This window comes from Sciurus vulgaris (genome assembly GCF_902686455.1).
Source record: "Sciurus vulgaris genome assembly, chromosome: 10".
NCBI lineage: Eukaryota > Metazoa > Chordata > Mammalia > Rodentia > Sciuridae > Sciurus > Sciurus vulgaris.
This window is the reverse complement of record NC_136470.1, coordinates 100,339,321-100,357,439: the sequence shown is the minus strand read 5'-3', so window position 1 is coordinate 100,357,439 and position 18,119 is coordinate 100,339,321. Positions and strand designations below refer to the sequence as shown.

The 18,119-nt window shown below is 34.6% G+C and overlaps 1 protein-coding gene and 1 long non-coding RNA gene across 2 annotated transcripts in view; one reads left to right on the top strand and one right to left on the bottom strand.

The window, feature by feature from the left end:
- The window catches only part of LOC306670514, a 1,027,288-nt gene that overhangs the window by 234,911 nt on the left and 774,258 nt on the right, over positions 1 to 18,119 (bottom strand). The window lies entirely within an intron of this gene.
- The window catches only part of ECT2 (epithelial cell transforming 2), a 75,308-nt gene continuing 60,570 nt past the window's right edge, over positions 3,382 to 18,119 (top strand). The window contains exons 1-12 of the mRNA XM_079155128.1: positions 3,382 to 3,555; positions 6,029 to 6,173; positions 7,313 to 7,392; positions 7,502 to 7,594; positions 9,721 to 9,903; positions 11,321 to 11,410; positions 12,097 to 12,204; positions 13,679 to 13,752; positions 14,995 to 15,125; positions 15,257 to 15,372; positions 15,484 to 15,546; positions 16,832 to 17,054. Coding sequence (XP_079011254.1) covers positions 6,044 to 6,173; positions 7,313 to 7,392; positions 7,502 to 7,594; positions 9,721 to 9,903; positions 11,321 to 11,410; positions 12,097 to 12,204; positions 13,679 to 13,752; positions 14,995 to 15,125; positions 15,257 to 15,372; positions 15,484 to 15,546; positions 16,832 to 17,054 — 1,291 coding nt within the window. The 5' untranslated portion in view covers positions 3,382 to 3,555; positions 6,029 to 6,043. The remainder of the gene's footprint in view (positions 3,556 to 6,028; positions 6,174 to 7,312; positions 7,393 to 7,501; positions 7,595 to 9,720; positions 9,904 to 11,320; positions 11,411 to 12,096; positions 12,205 to 13,678; positions 13,753 to 14,994; positions 15,126 to 15,256; positions 15,373 to 15,483; positions 15,547 to 16,831; positions 17,055 to 18,119) is intronic.

The window sequence follows — 18,119 nt, the reverse complement described above, 5'->3', positions numbered from 1 at the left end:
CTGCCTCAAGATTGGTGCAACCTCTTTGGAAAGCAGTATGGAGATTCCTAAGAAAAGTTGGAATGGAACCACATTTGACCCGCTCTTCGATTTATACCCAAAGGACTTTAAATCAGCATACTACAATGATGCAGCCACATCAATGTTTATAGCAGCTCAATTCACAATAGCTAGATTGTGGAACTAACCTAAGTGCCCTTCTACAGATAAATGGATAAAGAAAATGTGGTACATATATACAATGGAATATTACTCAGCCTTAAAGAAGAATGACTTTATGGCATTTGCAGGTAAATGGATGAAACTAGAGGATGGATGGAACATGCTAAGTGAAATAAGCCAGTCCCCCCAAACCAAAGCCTGAATGTTTTCTCTAAGCTGATGCTGAGTCATAGTGGGGGGTGGTAGGAAAGCATGAAGGACTTTTGGATTAAGCAGAGGGGAGTGAAGGGTGGGTGGGGCGGTGGGGATGGGGGAAAAAAAAAAAGAATCAGAACACAAAAGTTTCTGGGAGGTGGGGGGGAAGACCCTGTCTCAAAATAAAAAATAAAAAGGGCTGGGGATATAGTTCAGTGGTAAAGTGCCCTTGAGTTCCATCCCTAATACCCAAAACAAACAGAAAAACAAGAAGTGGGGAAGAATGTTCTGATTGAACTGGTATGTTTGAAGCTAAAATTTCAGAGCTAAAGGCTTTTTAAGTGTAAATCACTTAAGTCATGACCATGAAAACGGGTGTTGAGGGTGTGAGATGCAAAGAATTCAAGGAACTATATGAATCTGGTTGGTTGGTTGGTTGATCAGTAAGGATAATGATATAACTGAGGATGAAAATAATCATTGGGGAGGGAAGGAGGACAGGGAATTAAAGTCTTCTGGATATAAGCAATTATTCTATTTCTTTAATGATATTGCTATTTTCCACTCATTCAGAAAGATGAATACAAAGTCCTACTAATTTTTTGTATTCTTTATCTTTCCAAACCATCTCTTCCATCTTTGTTCAAACTGCCACTTCATTTCTGTTTCAATTTAATATTATTTTCACTAGTCTTTCTTCTCTTTCATTGTTCTATTTCAAGTGAAAATCTATTGTTAGATTGCTATTATTAAAAAGTAACCAAGCCTACATAACTTTCTTGCTTCAAGGTTTTTGGTTTTGTTCATTGGAGACTGGGGACTGAACACAGGGGTTCTTTACCACTGAGCTACATCCCCAGCCATACATTAAGAGGAATGTATCCCAGCAAAAGAACCTGAAGTCTGAGGATCACCAGTTTGAGGTCAGTCTGATCAACTAAGAGAGGAGCTGTCTCAAAGAGCAATGTGTCACTTTTGTCTTTGTGGCGCTGGCCTTTTAAAACGGCAAAAATTAGGGATTTGTTTTACTTGACTACTAAGTGCAATTCGGTGGCAAATAACCATTTTAAACACACAATTATCTCAAGTAACTTCCTGTTCATTGCTTTAATTGAGCCTGAAGACAGATTTTTATATTTTGGTATTGGGGATTGAAACTAGGGGTCCTATACCCAGAGCTACATTCCCAGCCTTTTTTATTTTTTAAAACGAAGTCTTGCTACATTGTTGAGGGTCTTGCTACATTGTTGAGGGTCTTGCTAAGTTGCTAAACATGGTTTTGAACTTTCAGTCTTCCTGCCTCAACCTCCCCAGTTGCTGAGGAGCCGGAATACAGATCTATGCAGGCTTCGTTTACACTTATCTAAAGCAGGAGATAGCATTTACTAGGTGACCTTGTTTAAATTACTCAAACATTTCCCTCAGATGTTTTTCATGGGGGTACCGGACTGTGTCAATATGGGCTAATGATGACTTGTCAGGGGTTGCTTCAAGGATTAAATAAAGTGCTTAGTAAACTATCAGTATTAGGTTTTCTGTCTTCTTTCCCTGACATTGTAATCATGTTTACCTGCTAATATCCCTCACCAGCTTGTTGGGGCCTGAGAGGTAGGTATCTATGCCTCATTCATCTCTGTATCCTCAGCAAGCACAACGAATGTATTGCAATTAATAAATATTTGCCCAGTAAACAAAGACCAGAGAGAGTGAAGATCTTTTGCCTACCTGCTAGTCAAACAGCCAAATATTTCTTGAAAGGAATGAAATACAGCTTTTGTTAGGTTAGCATAAAAATTTGTGCAGTGAAACCACCCTTGGTCAATTATTAGATTTGGGTGGAAAACCTGCTTAACAGGGAGCAATGCACAAAGGAAGTAGACTGATTTCCACAGTAGCTTAATATATTTCTAGTGAGGAGAACTTTTGGAATGCTGGACACACCCAAGTTTAAAGTATGCAGTTACATTCCAAAGGGAAATTTCAATTACTGTTTTTCTTTTCTTCCGCTCTAACGGTTATTACAGCATTATAATGAAGGGCTGACTATAAATATTGATAAGCAGGAAAATCAATAAATAAGGACTGACTGCTTAGACTGCTTCGCTCATTTTGTGGATTGCATTTTAAACTTTTCAGATACTCTAAGGTCGCCTAACCAATTTAGAAAATAGTGAAAATTCCTACAACCTGTTTGAGATATTCTTTTTTTTTTTCTGTCCCAAAGTACAAGTTTTTAAACTGGGATTTAGGATTCTAGCAATGAGTTCCCCTTTCTTTATTTAAATCATCAGTAGAAATATATATATATATATATATATATATATATATATATATATATATATATATTTTTTTTTTTTTTTGTATGGGTCTCCTTAAATTGCGCACACTGGCCTGAATTAGGAGCCTACTGCTTCAGTAGCAGGGATTACAGGCTTGTGCCACCTCGACCTTCTTGTATTCTTCTTGGCAGGTTGTGTCATATAGAATTATAATTAGAAAATATAAAAACTGTTTTCATAACAGCAATAGAAATCACAGGAAAAACTTGATAAAACTCTTGGCTAGAAGTCAAAGTAACATTCTCACGGTGGGGGAGGGAGAAATTTACTCCTGGGGATTCTAGAATCTCATGCATATTTTTAATTTGTTTCAAAGCAAGTTCATGTTTTAAAAATCTGATACTTTAAAAGGATTTGATGTCGCTTTTTTTTTTTTTTTTTAATGTTGGCGGTGATGGTGGGGAGAATTCTCCTAACTGTTCCTCAGGAAACGGGATGTTTACTGAGTAAACAGGCGGTAGTCACAGAAACACCTGCTACTCCCACAGTACACAAGAAACCACCACCGCCACCTCCTGGCCACATCCGGGCACTTCTTTACAAATTCCTGACGTCCCGACGCCCAAGCCGTTTGGCTTATTTGAAACGCACGTACAACCAATCAATGGGCTCCTGCAGGGAGGCGGGCATTGAACAGCGACCAATCACCGCTCCTCTGGAGGCTCCAGCCTATGAGGAGCAGGTTGACATCACGCGCCAATCGGCATGGCTCTTAGAGAGAGAGGCTCGGTTTTTGAATTGGAAGTGGCAGCCATCGGTAGGGAATGCCGGAGTTGGTGAGAGGAGTCAGCGCTTGAAGAGGTGGATCACACTGGACTTTTGTTTGAGTGGTGAGGACTCTGTGGTGTGGGTGAGGAAGGTGAGAGTGACCCGCGTCCGCGGGGCCGTGGACTCTTTGCTTGCGGTTAGCATCCCCGCCCCGGTCACCGCGAATTCCGGAGCACCCTGACTCAGGCTTCCCGACTCTGGGAACTTCTCCTCCCCCACCCACAGCCGGTCGTGAAGCAGTGTGCAGCCTGGTCCCCGAGATTGCTCGTTCACCATTCTCCCGGTTGCATTTCTTTTCCGGAAGAATGTGGTGAAGAGAGGGAGTTGGGAAGGGATTTTGGCTAGCCGCGCACTCTGCAGCTCCGGGGCCGACCGCTGCAGCCTTTGGGGGCTTATCTCAGAGAACTTAGTGGTTTCATCTAGGATTCTTGGCTTCGTCTTTGCAGGAAGTTTAATTTTTAGTTTCTACATGAAAAAGTATGGTCAACATTCCCCCTTCCTGGCCACAGATGTGTATGGTTTAGTGGTTAAAAGCACAGCTTCCGGAATCAGCTTGGCCTTTGAATCGCAGTTTTACTACTTTCTGTATTCATAAAATGGGGATAATATCTTTCTCTTAGGATTGCCGCAAATTTAAATAAGAACAAGTAAAAGGTTTAGGACAGTGCTGCATATGAAGCTTTAAATGTTGTTAATCACAGTTTTATTGATAACATCACCATCATATCCAGTATTGTATTTTGACCATTCACTCTGCAAGGTGATTGCAAAACAAAACAAAACAAAAAACAAAAAAAACCAATCAACCAGCAAACAAAAAAGAAACTTGAGTAAAAGGAAACCTAATGTAAGTATTTGCTTAAAAGAATCCATGGACTGTAGTATATTTAGTTAGAAGCTCCTCCAGACTGTTCACAGGTGAGAAATAAGCTTTATAGATTTAGGAGCACTGATCCTATTGTACTTATTTATTTATTTATTTATTGGAATCAAACCCAGGACCTTGTTCATGCTCAGCAAATGCTCTACCACTGAGGGTTAATAATTATTTCTCACTCATTTTAAGGTATCATTTATTCACTTTTTTAGCACAACTGGATTGGAGTTACATTACCAACTCTGCTTGACCCAAATGAAAACTGATTCTTAACCTGCAGAGCTGGTACAGGAAGCTGAGTTGTGTGACATTGAAGTATATGATCTCACAACTGTGCTACACCACTTTTGTTATTAGTAAGCACATTTCACACTACCTAGTATTCCATCCACACTTGATGTCAATGGTACTTTACCATTTTCCCAAAACATACGGTTTAAATAATTTCTTTGCTAAGCATGTGGAGCAAGGTATTCGTATATTAATTTAAAGAAGTAGGGAAGAGTGAAGTAGATCAGATGTGTCTCCAGATAAAGGTGGGACTTCCTCTTTATCTTCGTTTAATATTTTAGAAATTAACTTCAAGAAAATCAACTTATACAAAACCCGTAGTTTGAACTGATGAAAACATGTCAGACTTTTTCTTTATTCCTCATTTGCCCAACTTTTCAAGTCTTTCATCCTGGAAGTAAGAAAGAAAGAAAAATGAAAGTCTTTTTTTTTTTTTTTTCATAGTCCAGAGTTATATTGACACTAATCTATGCAGAATTGTCTTGTTAAATCTTAAAGATGTTTGAAAAGTAATATGAAAGTACTGATAAGGAAGCAATCTAATTATACATGAGAGGTTCTGAGAGATACATAAAGGGTGAGTCAAGTGGTAGTTGACAGTTGGAAGCCACTCTACGTGAAGAGTTAAGCACTGTTTACTGTAAATAGTTGTGAAGTATGTTGTGATTTGGGTTTGAAAAATGCTGAGAAATTTCATTTAGAGGTGATGAGTCTGAATAGGTAGGCTGGAACTGAATTGTAAACTTGATGGTGAATTTGGACTTGGTTATATAGGGAGGAGTGCTTATGAAAGTTGTTGAACAAGAAAGTGATATACCCCCGAAGACCATGTGGAGAATGATTTCTGAAAAATTGATATAGTCATTTGAAGTTGTTGTATTAGACCAAGTGACCACTGTGGTATGGTCATAAAGGGAGGCCAGGACCCAAAGATACTTGAGGTGAGATTGACAGGAATTTGGGAGGAGCCAGAATGAGGTAGAGAAAAGTAAAGATGGATCCCACATTTTCTGCTGGGATTATTGATGGTAGTGAGTGTTGTGATAGTTTTATAAATGAGTATAGGAAGTGAAATGGGTTGGTTGAGTGCATGAGGGCAGAGATTGAGGTAGAATAATATTTATGACTACCTTTTGTGTGTTCATTATGTGGGGTAATGTTCTGTGCTTTTGATACATTTTAAATTTTTTACTGTATTCCTTTGAGTCAGGTATTAGTATCTTTATTTTATAGAAGTGGAAACAGGATCAGTAAAGTAAGTGCCTTTCTGTAAGTATTAAGAAAAATGGATAGTAATACTTTTTATACATTGTAGGTGTAAAAGTAAACCTCTGATGTTTGTTTTTGCCTATGATCATGTTTGTTTCATGTTTTTATTAAAATTTTATTTTTTCAGTCAATAGTTAAAACAATGGCTGACCTTAGTATATTAACATCTACTACTGAGAGGACTAGCTTGGCAGACTCTTCCATTTTGGATTCTAAAGTTACTGAAAGTTCCAAGGAATACTTATTTGTTAGATCTACTTCATGTGTTGAAGGTAAATCTATTATCTGCTTTAAAATACTGAATAACTGTTTTAATGCTAAACTCATTAGTGATTTTCTTATAACTGTAATAACAACTGTTGTGTCAGAGCACAGTTATTGAACCATGAATATGACAGAACTCCATCACACTAGATTTCTTGCTTATCATTTAGATTAATGCTTCCTAAGTTTAAAAAAGAGGCAACTTAATGTTGATTCTGTTTTTATTCTGTTGAAGGGGAGGGCTATAAAAGATAGTAGTGAAGAGGAATGCAGATATCTTTGTATCCCTTGCTATGATACATTTTTCTCTCTCTCTCTTCTTTTTTTCAGTACTGGGCATTGAACCCCAGGGCCTCAGACATGTGAGGCAGGTGCTCTTCTGTGCCATATCTCCAGCCCTTTTTATTTATTTGTTTTGGTACTGGGGATTGAACCCACTGAGCTATATCCCCAGTCCTTTTTATATTTTAAATTTTGAGACAAGGTTTCACTATATTGCTAGGGTCTTGCTAAATTGCTGAGGCTAGCCTGGAGTTTATGATCCTATTGTTTCAGGCTCCTGAGTTGCTGGGATTATAGTTGTATAGTCGTGCACCACTGCATCTGGCCATTCCTTTTTATTTTTAATTTTGAGAAAGGGTCTCACTAGGTTGCCCAGGCTAGCCTTGAACTTTTTTTTTTTTTTTTTTTTTTTTTTTTGGTACTGGTGATTAAACTGAGGGGTATTTCACTGTAGCACTATATCCCCAACCCTTAAAAATATTTTTTTAAATTATTTTTTAAATTTTGAGTCTTGCTAAGTTGCTAAGGCTAGCCTTGAACTTGTGATCCTCCTGCCTTAGCCTCCTGAGTAGCTGGGATTACAGGTGTGCACCACTGCACCCATCCCTGGCCTTGAACTTTTGATCTTCCTGTCTCAGCCTCCTGAGTAGCTTGGATTATAGACATGTGCCCCTGGGCCTGGCAATTTTTTCTTTTTCTAAAGAGATATAAAGGCCAAATATTTTTCTACTAAATTAGTAAATAAGTCATTTTAATTTTAGAGAATGTTATGGTCTCCTCAAAAGTAGAACATATCCCAGATATAGCCAAAGAAGGATTAGGAATTGCTGATTGTAATGTTAATACCTGATTAAAATTTTAACAGAAGAAATGCCTCAAATTGAAACAAGAGTGGTAATGGTTCAAGAAGCTGGAAAACAAGAAGAACTTATAAAAGCCTTAAAGGTATGGGGCTTTGATTTATGGTTAATTTCTAAAAGAGCAATTTTTCTTCCATCAGTGCATAAGTAGTTTATAGCTTCCTTAATCTTATACTGAAGTCTCTTTTCCACAGACTATTAAAATAATGGAAGTCCCAGTTATAAAGATAAAAGAAAGTTGTCCTGGAAAGTCGGATGAAAAATTAATAAAAAGTGTTATTAATATGGTAGGTCAAATATCTGATTGCATGTGGCATGTTGCACTTCCCTTGATAAAATTATTCCACTTTATGGTGGTGGGAGTAGGCACAAGGTGTATTTTGTACATCGGAAGCTAGACAAATAAAAACTATTTTATGTTTATTCTTAAAATTTGGGTGTCTGAAACCCCAAACTAGCATCTATTTTGAATAATGCCAGATTTATAAAAACTTCAAAATAAATATATAAATATTTTTTCTGATACTGGGAATTGAACCCAGGGTCACTTAACCACTGAGACACATCCTCCATCCTTTTTATTTTGACTCAGGGTCTTCCTAATTTGTGGAAGATCTCAATGAGTTGCTGAGGCTGGCCTTGAATTTGTGATCCTTCTGTCTCAGCCACCCAAGTCTTGAGTACAGGTGTCTAGCTTTAATTTAAACTTAAGTGACATAACATAAAAATCTGAAAATCAAACACTCTACCTTTATTTCTCATTAATTTTATATTTAACTGAGTATTTATATTTATATTTAACTGGTAATTTTATATTTAACAATGGTTGTACATACCTGCAATCCCAGCTATCCCAGCTACTTGAGAGGCTGAGGCAGAAGGAATGCAAGTTCAAGGCCAACCTCAGCAACTTAGTGAGACTGTGTCTCAAAATAAAAAAATAAAAAGGTCTGGGGTGGGCTGGGGTAGTGGCTCAGTGGTAGAATACTTGCCAAGCATGTGTGAGGCACTGGGTTTGATTCTCAGCACCACATCTAAATAAAGGTCTGTCAACAACTTAAAAAAAAAAAAATGAGGATATAGCTCAGTGTTAAAGTCCCCTGAGATCAAGCCCCAGTTCCAAAAAAAACACTTAAAGTCTTACATTTCCAAGTTATATATCACAATAATTGATAATCACCAAGAAATTTACCTCTTCATATGAGACATCTAAATTTCTAATTGAGGTATATTTGCTAGGGCTGCCAGAAGAAACTACAATATGCTTAGTAGCTTAAATTATTTTCTCACAATTCTGAAGGCTAGACATTCAAGATCAAGATTAAGTTGTTAACTGATTTAGTATCCCTTCAAGGGATACTTTCTCATTGTCTTGTAGATGACCTTTCTTGCTGTCTCGGTGGCCTTCTTTCTGTGTATGTGCATCTTTTGTGTTTGTGTATCTAAATTTCTTCTATAAGGATACCAGTCAGATTGGATTAGGGCCCACCCAAATAACCTAATTTAGCCTTAATTCCCTCTTGAAAGTTTTTATTTCCAAATAACAGATACATTCTAAGGTCTTTATTTATTCTGATTAAGGCTTCAACATAAAAATATCATGGGTGCATGATGAAGCCGGATTCCATCCTTCCAAATTAAGATCAAGTAATTTGTTGACCAGTTCAGAATTTTCTTTTAAGTGGTTCTGTTCTTTTTAACAGGAATTATATAAAATTATTTTGTACTTTCTTATTCTGTAGAGATATAGTATAAACAATAAGTCACTATATATAACTTACCTTTTTATATTCCGTGCTTCTCATGCTGCAACAGCTTACAAATCTCACCTTTCTTTATTTTTATATATTTGTCAAAATGATAATATTAATCTATACTTTTCATGACTGTTAAGTGGTATGATATTTTCCTTTTTTTTCTGAAAATAATTTGTGCAGGGAGAACTGTATTATGGAATCATTTCTGTTTATGAATAAACAGAAATAGTGGAGATTTTTTAAAATTGTCCTATCAAAATGCATGTACTGAAAGCAAATTTCATCATTCTAATTTTATGGAACTTAATATGCATACTAGATGATTTATAATAACTAATAAGTAATCAGAATTTTAGGCCTTTATAATAATGGATTTTAAAAATCTATTACTGTAAATTAAGATCTTAATGCAGATAGAGATATATATATATGTATATATATAGGTATACAAATGTACATAAGTGAAATGTGTTTTTTTTTTTTACTATTTGTGATGTTGCTTATTATATGATTTAAAACAAGTTTTCTACAAATCTAAAAAATAAAGATCTTAAAAATATTGATAGGGGATTGACTTTTAGGCTTTAGAGAATCATGAATTAATTAATATGGTATATAAATACTTCTTATTTCTAATAATTGTGAAAAAAAATCAGGAAATTAAGGTGCCCTGTATAAAGATGGACTCAGTGGAAGAATTTGAAGGTTTGGATTCCCCAGAATTTGAGAATGTATTCGTAGTCATGGACTTCCAGAATTCTGTCTTTAATGACTTATACAAGGCTGATTGTAGAATTATTGGACCACCAGTTGTATTAAACTGTGCACAAAAAGGAGAGGTAAGAAACAATATACATTTGTTATGGCTTTTCAAGGTTAAATTTTTATTAATGAATTCTGCAGAAATTCAAATAGAGAATTCTTGTTAATTGTTAAGAGCATACAATATTTAGAATAATAGTGACCATTCTAATGTATGTCTTTCTTATTATAAATTTTAGCAGTGGACATCTAAGACCTTTGAGAATTAAACAATATCAATTGTGTGCATATATAAACACATACGCATAATCTTACTACCTACAATGTCTTGGAAGAGATAATTTGCTTAAAGTTGGGTTACAGAAATGTATACCTGTACATAAACTTTTATTTTCCTCCGCACAGAACAGAGATCTTTATTTTTATCAGTTATTGCATGATTTAAAATTAGGGAAATTATTTTAGCTTTTTGTTTTTAAATACATTTTTGTCCCTAATTGGTTTTGTTGCTTTTGACTTTTTTTTTTTTTTTTGGGGGGGAGTTGTACTGGGGATTAAACCCAGGGGTGCTTTACACTAAGCTACATTCCCAATCCTTTTAATTTTTTGTTTTGAGACAGGGTTTCTCTAAGTATCTGAGGCTCTCTTCGAATTTGTAATCTTCTGTGTCAGCCTTCCAAGACTCTGGAGTTACTCGGGTGCTCCATAGCGCCTAGCTGTTTTTGTCTTTCTTATGCTTGCCTTATCACTTAGAATTGCTTTGGTCATTTTGCTTCTATTGTTATAGATGCTAGTAATGACACATGGTAACCTTGAATTCTTTTATAATGGTAGAACTCAAGTATAGTATTTTTTTTAATCATTCTTTCCCTTTCTGGTATATATGTATATAACCATTGGATAAAATATTTTACTAAATATCTCCATTTTTAACTTAATAATTGAAATCATATTTGATTCAGTTGTGTTACATTGATATGTTTATTTTAAAATGCCTTTGACCTGTTTTTATAACATTTATTGGAAGCATTTATAATGGTGTATGAATGAGTCATACATATATTTCATATGTCAGTACATTTTGGTTAAAAAATTTTAATTATAAACATTTTCTGTTTAATTTGCCAATTATAAAGTATATTTAGATATTTTATGCATGTATAGATGTTATATGCATGTATGCATATAATGTATGCAATTATAAAGTATATTTAGATATTATATGCATGTATAGATATTATATGCATGTATAGATACATATATATGTATGTCTATGTATTATATATCAAGTGTGATTTGAGAATCACGGGAAAGTTTTTATTGTGAAACTTGCAATCTGGATGTTTGCTGTTTTTTTGTGGCATAACGAAAAATGCCAATACATCTCTGGGCTGGGAAAATTGTTTGACAAGAGAGGAAATACCTCTAGCTTGAGAAAGATGTCTTCTTTTTACTAAAAAGAAAGCTCACAGATTTAAAACTTTTATCCTTCAGCCTTTGCCATTTTCATGTCGCCCACTGTATTGCACAAGCATGATGAATCTCGTGTTATGCTTTACTGGATTCAGGAAGAAAGAGGAACTAGTAAGTATTATAAAACAAGTTCTGTTTGAAGGAATTTTTTTCCCATTCAAATTAACTTGGCTTTTTTCTTTTTGGTATCATGATTTTATTTAAAAAAATTGATGATGAATCTTTATGACTAAATTGGACTTTAAATTTTGGGATGATACAAATTCTTAACAACCTTATAAAGAAATGAATATTTTGTCTAGGATGACTGGCATATGAATTATCAAAAAATTTTTATAATCACCTGATATAAGTATCTTTTTGAATATCAGCTACAATGGTTACATGAAGTTTTTGTTTATACATTACAGGTTTTCATTATACAAGTCTAGCCTTAAAATATTCTTTCTGTACTGCAGAAGTCATAGAAACTTTTTTCTTTGGTTCTCAATATTTTGAATGTTGTAGCTAATGAGTAATGCTGTCATTTTGTGGGAAGAATCTTGATATTACCTGGTAATTTAGGAAAAAAGAACAATATATTTGTTCAGTGTGAAAGCTTCTTAGTTTTGTATTGTCTTACGTCTATATGATTTTGCCTGTGTAGTAGGCAAACTAATTTTTTAATCCTTTTGACATATCTTTATAAAAATCTTGTATATACCTCATAAGTAGAAAGTAGTAAATGCTAAGTGAATTGTAAATAGTTTAAATATTTGTTCAAATTAATCATAGTGTTGCTTAATTTTTCTTTTGAGGTCAGATTGGTGACATTGGTTCATCATATGGGTGGAGTTATTCGAAAAGACTTTAATTCAAAAGTTACACATTTGGTGGCAAATTGTACAGAAGGAGAAAAGTTCAGGGTATGTGTGCTTCATATTTTTGTATATTTTATAGAGAATTATTTTGGGATGGGTTTAAAAATAGCACTTTCCCCTTATTTATTCCTTGCATTGTTTATTGAGTTAGAAATTCAGTTTTTAATGTGAGTATACTTAATAAAAGTTATAAATTATAGCTGTTTGATTGTATAGATTTTAAGAAGGAAATGAGATTGGAGTTAGGCTTTGAAAAATTACCTGAATTGCAAAGGTTTGTAGATGGATAATGTTGTAGGCAGAGGAATAGTATCAGCGAAGGTTCCTATGATTGTTGGTGATGAGGGGGTCAAGAACTGTCGAAGCAAATAATTTACTATTATTTTTTTTTTTTTCATAAGAACAGAGCTCTTTTTTTATAAAAGGGTCTATGATTTAACTTGTGAAATTTATAAAAGAACAAGAGAAAGTACTTTATTAAGATTAAAATTTTAGTTTAATCTGGATGCACTACTGCACACCTATAATCCCAGAGACTTAAGGAGGCTGAGTCAGGAGAATTCCAAGTTTGAGTCCAACCTCAAAAACTTAGTGGGGCTCTAAGCAAATTAGCAAGATCCTGTCTGAAAATTTAAAAGGCGGGGTATGGCTCAGTGGTAAAGCACCTCTGGGTTCAGTCCCCAGTACAAAAAAGATAAAAACCAAACACATCCTAGTTTAAAATTATAGTTGTTATAGTTGAATATCTTAGCAAGAGTTTCTTATTTGTTTTTTTCTTCACCAGAGTATATTTATGGTAATTTTAGAGCAATCTTAAATTTACTGTAAACTTTCTAACTCATATCTAAGGTTTTAGTGACTTAATCAGATGTTTTCTTCTTTAATTTTCTCTTGGTAAGTACTTTCACTGTAGTAAACAAAGAAAAGAGAAGATAAATAGAAATTAATTTTGCATAACTTGGCACAGGCCTATAATCCCAGCAATTTGGGAGACTGAGGCAGGAGGATCATAAGTTTGTGGCCATTCTTAGTTACATAGTGAGACCCTCAGCAAGGGTCTGTCTCAGACCCCAGAGTCTTATCAAGACTCTGTCTCAGATTAAACATAAAAAGGACTTGGTGATGGGGCTGGGATTGTGGTTCAGTGGTAGAATGCTTGCGTAGTATGTGTAAGGCACTGGGTTAGATTCTCAGCACCACATACAAATAAACTAATAAATACAACTAATAAAAATATTAAAAAAAAAAAGAACTGGTGAGTGGTGAGTAGCTCAGGGATAGAATACCCTGGGTTCAGTCTCTAGTACCTAAATAAAATAAAAGTGTTTGGACACTGTGGAACTTGTTTTAAAGTTTTTAACTTAAGTTGTATGATTGAATGACCTTTTTTTGGTTAATTTTTCTTTATATTGTGCTACAAAGTAGATGATACTAATCTAAAACTGTGCTAAGAATTATGTAATAATTTTTTAATGTAATTAAGACGAAAATTCATTCTAATTAATGTTAATATTTTTAGGTTGCTGTTAGTCTGGGTACTCCAATTATGAAGCCAGATTGGATTTATAAAGCATGGGAAAGGCGGAATGAACAGTAAGTGTTTAGAAATTTAGTAGTTCATTTTGTGAATTCTCCATATATTTTTAAAGATAAATTCATGTGCCAAAAAAAACCCTAAATTCATAGATAGTATAGAAAAGATGAATTCAGTCTTTGTGTAGCTTTGTGGAAAAAACCAAGATTATAAAAAAATTACAAATTGAAAGACATCTATAGTATCTTTGGGTTTTACTTTGTGAAACAATTTTAATCGTAAACATTCTAAAATTGCTAGGTAATAGCTCAGTGCATCTCTGTATTTTGATTATTATATTTTGTTTGTGTGGTTATATTTTAATTGATGCTTATGATTTATTACTTTGTTTTGCCAAGCTTTCTAACTTTATAATTTCCTTGCTATAGCAATTCATCACTAAGATTACATGAAATTAGGGAACCCCTAGACTATACCTCAGAGTTCAAATATAGCCAGGTAGAGTGGTGCACGCCTGTAATCCAGCAGTTTGGGAGGCTGAGACAGGAACATCACAAGCTTGAGTTTTAACCTCTGGAATTTAGCATGACACTGTCTCAAAATAAAAATCAAAAGGGTTGGGGATGTAGCTCAGTGGTAAAATGCACCTGGGTTCTGTCCCTAGTACTGGGGAAAAAAAAATTCAAGTGCACAGTAAGGCTTTGATTCTTCTTGTAAAGGCAATCCATGGTGACATTTTGTCAGAATTTACTTTCAGGATAACTTCAGGACACTTTATCTCCCCCGTGACCCTCTGCTTGCTATGGATTGAACCCTGGTCTCTTGCATGCTGAGGACACACACTACCACTGAGCTACATTTTTTTTTTCTTTTAAACTGAAGTTTTATGAACATTTCAGGACAAGTTATAAAATATTTAGATATTATAATTTTTTGTTTGTTTGTTTTTAACAGTATTGGGGATTGAACCCAGGGGTGCTTTATCACTGGGCTCCATCCCAGCCCTTTTTCTTTTTTCATTTTGATACAGGGTTTACTATGTTACTCAGGCTGACCTCGAGTTTACTGAGGCTGACCTCGAGCTTACTGAGGCTGACCTTGAACTTGTGATCCTCCTGCTTCAACCTCCTGAGTCACTAGGATTATAGGCATGCACCATCCTGCCTGGCTAAGATATAAAATGTTTTTAAATAGATACATTATGCTAAGATCTTGAGAATTACTGCTGATTTGTAGACTGACACACCTAACTAATGGAATTGAAGTTAAATTGGTTTTAAAAAAGTATATTTTGTTTTTAGAGATTTCTGTGCAGCAGTGGATGACTTTAGAAATGAGTTTAAAGTTCCTCCATTTCAAGATTGCATTTTAAGTTTCCTGGGATTCTCAGATGAAGAGAAAACCAGTATGGAAGAAATGACTGAAATGCAAGGTAAAATTTAGCGTAATTTAAAAATGATGTGTATTTTATTCTCTAGGTCTGCTTAATCACTTCCTTTTTAAAGATTTAGGTGTACAGATAAGTAGTTTAGTTTATTTATGTTCATATGCATTCCTCTTTAGGAGGTAGCAGTTTACCTGTTGGAGATGAAAGATGCACTCACCTAATAGTTGAAGAGAATACAGTAAAAGAACTTCCATTTGAACCTTCAAAGAAACTCTATGTTGTCAAGCAAGAGGCAAGTAATTCTGGAATGAGATTTTTTTTTTTTTTTTTTTTAAACAACAGTAATAGCTTCTGTTAAGGTTTATAAGGTTTTTAAATTAAAATATTTTTTTCTTTCATCTAGTGGTTCTGGGGAAGCATTCAAATGGATGCTCGTGCTGGAGAAACTATGTATTTGTATGAAAAGGTATGTTTTATTCTCTTAGGTATTTGTTCTGAGGGTTTGATTGTATAAAAATACTTTTCTGTGCAGAAGGTTTAGAGAGGTGTAATTGGTATGTACATCATATTTTGTGATGTGTTATTAGTTTTAAGCAATTTTGTATCAGGCAATATTCTTAGTCTGGGTAGAAACTATTCAATGTAATGGGTATTATTTTAATTTAATATATGTCATTCAGTGCTACCATTATGAACAGTAATATTCCTGTGTTTAGAAACTTAGAACCTTAATGGAAAGATGTATTTGTAGACAATTACAATGCAGATTGATGTGTGCTACAATTGCATAATGTATTCTGGGGAGCCTTAGTCTGAGACTCAGGTAGGAGTGCAAAGGGCAGATAAATATAGAACTAGTATAAGAGGCTAACAGATGAGGACATTCAAATTAGAACAACAGGTGGGAGGGAGAGAGTCTGAAATTTCGAGAGTATATTAGAATAGCAGGTAGTTTAATAAAAGAATATAGGAAAGAAGGCCAACAGATAAACCTTGATAGCCAGAGTCAACAAGTTTTGGATATGTTAAGGAGTTTGGATTTTATTCATTAGGATTAGAAGTCATTGAAGATTATTAAGGAAGAGATGTCATTTAAAAAGATGACTTTAATAGTAGTATATAGACAAGGAAAATCCACCCTTTGTGCTGGATCTTGATGAAAAGTAATATTCACCAAAACTACAACAGACTATAAGAATTTAATAATTTTGATCGAAATATTAAAGATGAGGTATGGATTATTGTTTCTCTATAAAATCTAAATTGGTACCATATTTTGCTCTTTAGATTCTTGTTCTTAGTGTAAAGTTCCTAACATAAAGTTTAAAAAGTATGCTTTAGATTTAAATACAGAGCTCTTAAAATCAAGTGTTATTCAACAAATATTGAAAAGTACTATGTCCAGGCACAGTACTTAATATTTGGGATACAGTGAACAGAATATGAGTGGTCTTTGCCCTTGTGGAGTTTATGGTCTAATGAAGAAGTAGATGGTAAACAGGCTAACAGATGAGTATATAATGGTTATAGTGCTATGAAGAAAAAAACGAGGTTGCTGGGGTTAGACAATTACTATGCTCTCTTGACCATTATGTTTTATGTAGCTTCTAAATTGCCTAGTAGAGTGTGGGATTACAAAATTTTTGTGTAAAATCCGGATTTTGTCAGACTCATAAATACATTTTTCTTTTGTTCCTGTCTCAGTAAAGAACCATGGAAGTAAAATTGAGCTTTTGTGCTTCTGATTTTAGGCCAATACTCCTGAACTCAAGAAATCAGTTTCACTGCTTTCTCTAAGTACCCCAAATAGCAATCGCAAAAGACGTCGTTTAAAAGAGACTCTTGCTCAGCTTTCAAGAGAGACAGACATGTCACCTTTTCCACCACGAAAGCGTCCATCAGCTGAACATTCCCTTTCTATAGGGTCACTCCTAGATATTTCCAACACACCAGAGTCTAGCATTAACTATGGAGGTAATTCATATTTTTAATAATAATAATAATAATAATTGATTGATTGTACTGGGGATTGATATCAGGGGCACTTGACCACTGAGTCACATCCCAGCTCTATTTTGTATTTTATTTAGAGACAGGGTCTCACTGAGTTACTTAGTGCCTTGCTGTTGCTGAGGCTGGCTTTGAACTCATGAGCCTCCTGAGTTCCTGGGATTATAGGTGTGTGCCACCGTGCCCAGTGGTAATTCACATTTAAAAAAATTTAGGGGAATGAAATAATTGTTAAAACTATAATTTCTTACTACAGTGAATACAAAAGAATTTGCCTTTAATTACTTTTGCTGTAATTGAGGAGAAAAGACAAATGAAAAGGTAAGCATAAAATGCTTCCAGTGGATGAGTGCTTACTACATGCTAAGTGCTTTATGCATTTTGTGTATTTATAATAGGTTTTATTATCCCTATTTTACAGATGACTAAACTGAGGAGAAATTAAATAACTTGCCACAACTAGTGACAGAGCTACTTAAAAAGCAAATTCTTTTATTTAAAGAATTTTTTTATTGTTGCATTATGTGTGGGACTCATTGTTACATATTTGCACATACACATAACATAATTTTGATTAATTTTATTTTCTAGTATATCCCATTTCCCTTCCCTGCTCTCTACTCTCATCCCCTTTTTCTGTTCTACTGGTCTCCCTTCTGTTTTCATGAGATTATCTCCACTTTTTTTTTCCTTTTTTCCCTTCTACCTTCCATGTGTGAGAGAAACACATACAACCCTGATTTTCTGAGTTTGGCTTATTTCACCTAACATAATGCTCTCAAGCTCCATTGATTTTCCTGTGAATGACATAATTTTGTTGTTTTTATGTACATATACCAGATTTTCTTTATCCATTCATCTGCTGACTGATACCTAGGCTGGTTTCATAACTTGGCTATTGTGAATAGTACTGCTGTAAGCATGGGTATACTGTGCAATACTATACTGTAGTATGGGTATGCTATACTATGTCGATTTTAATCCTTTTGGAATAATGCCAAAGAATGGTATAACTGAGTCATATGGTAG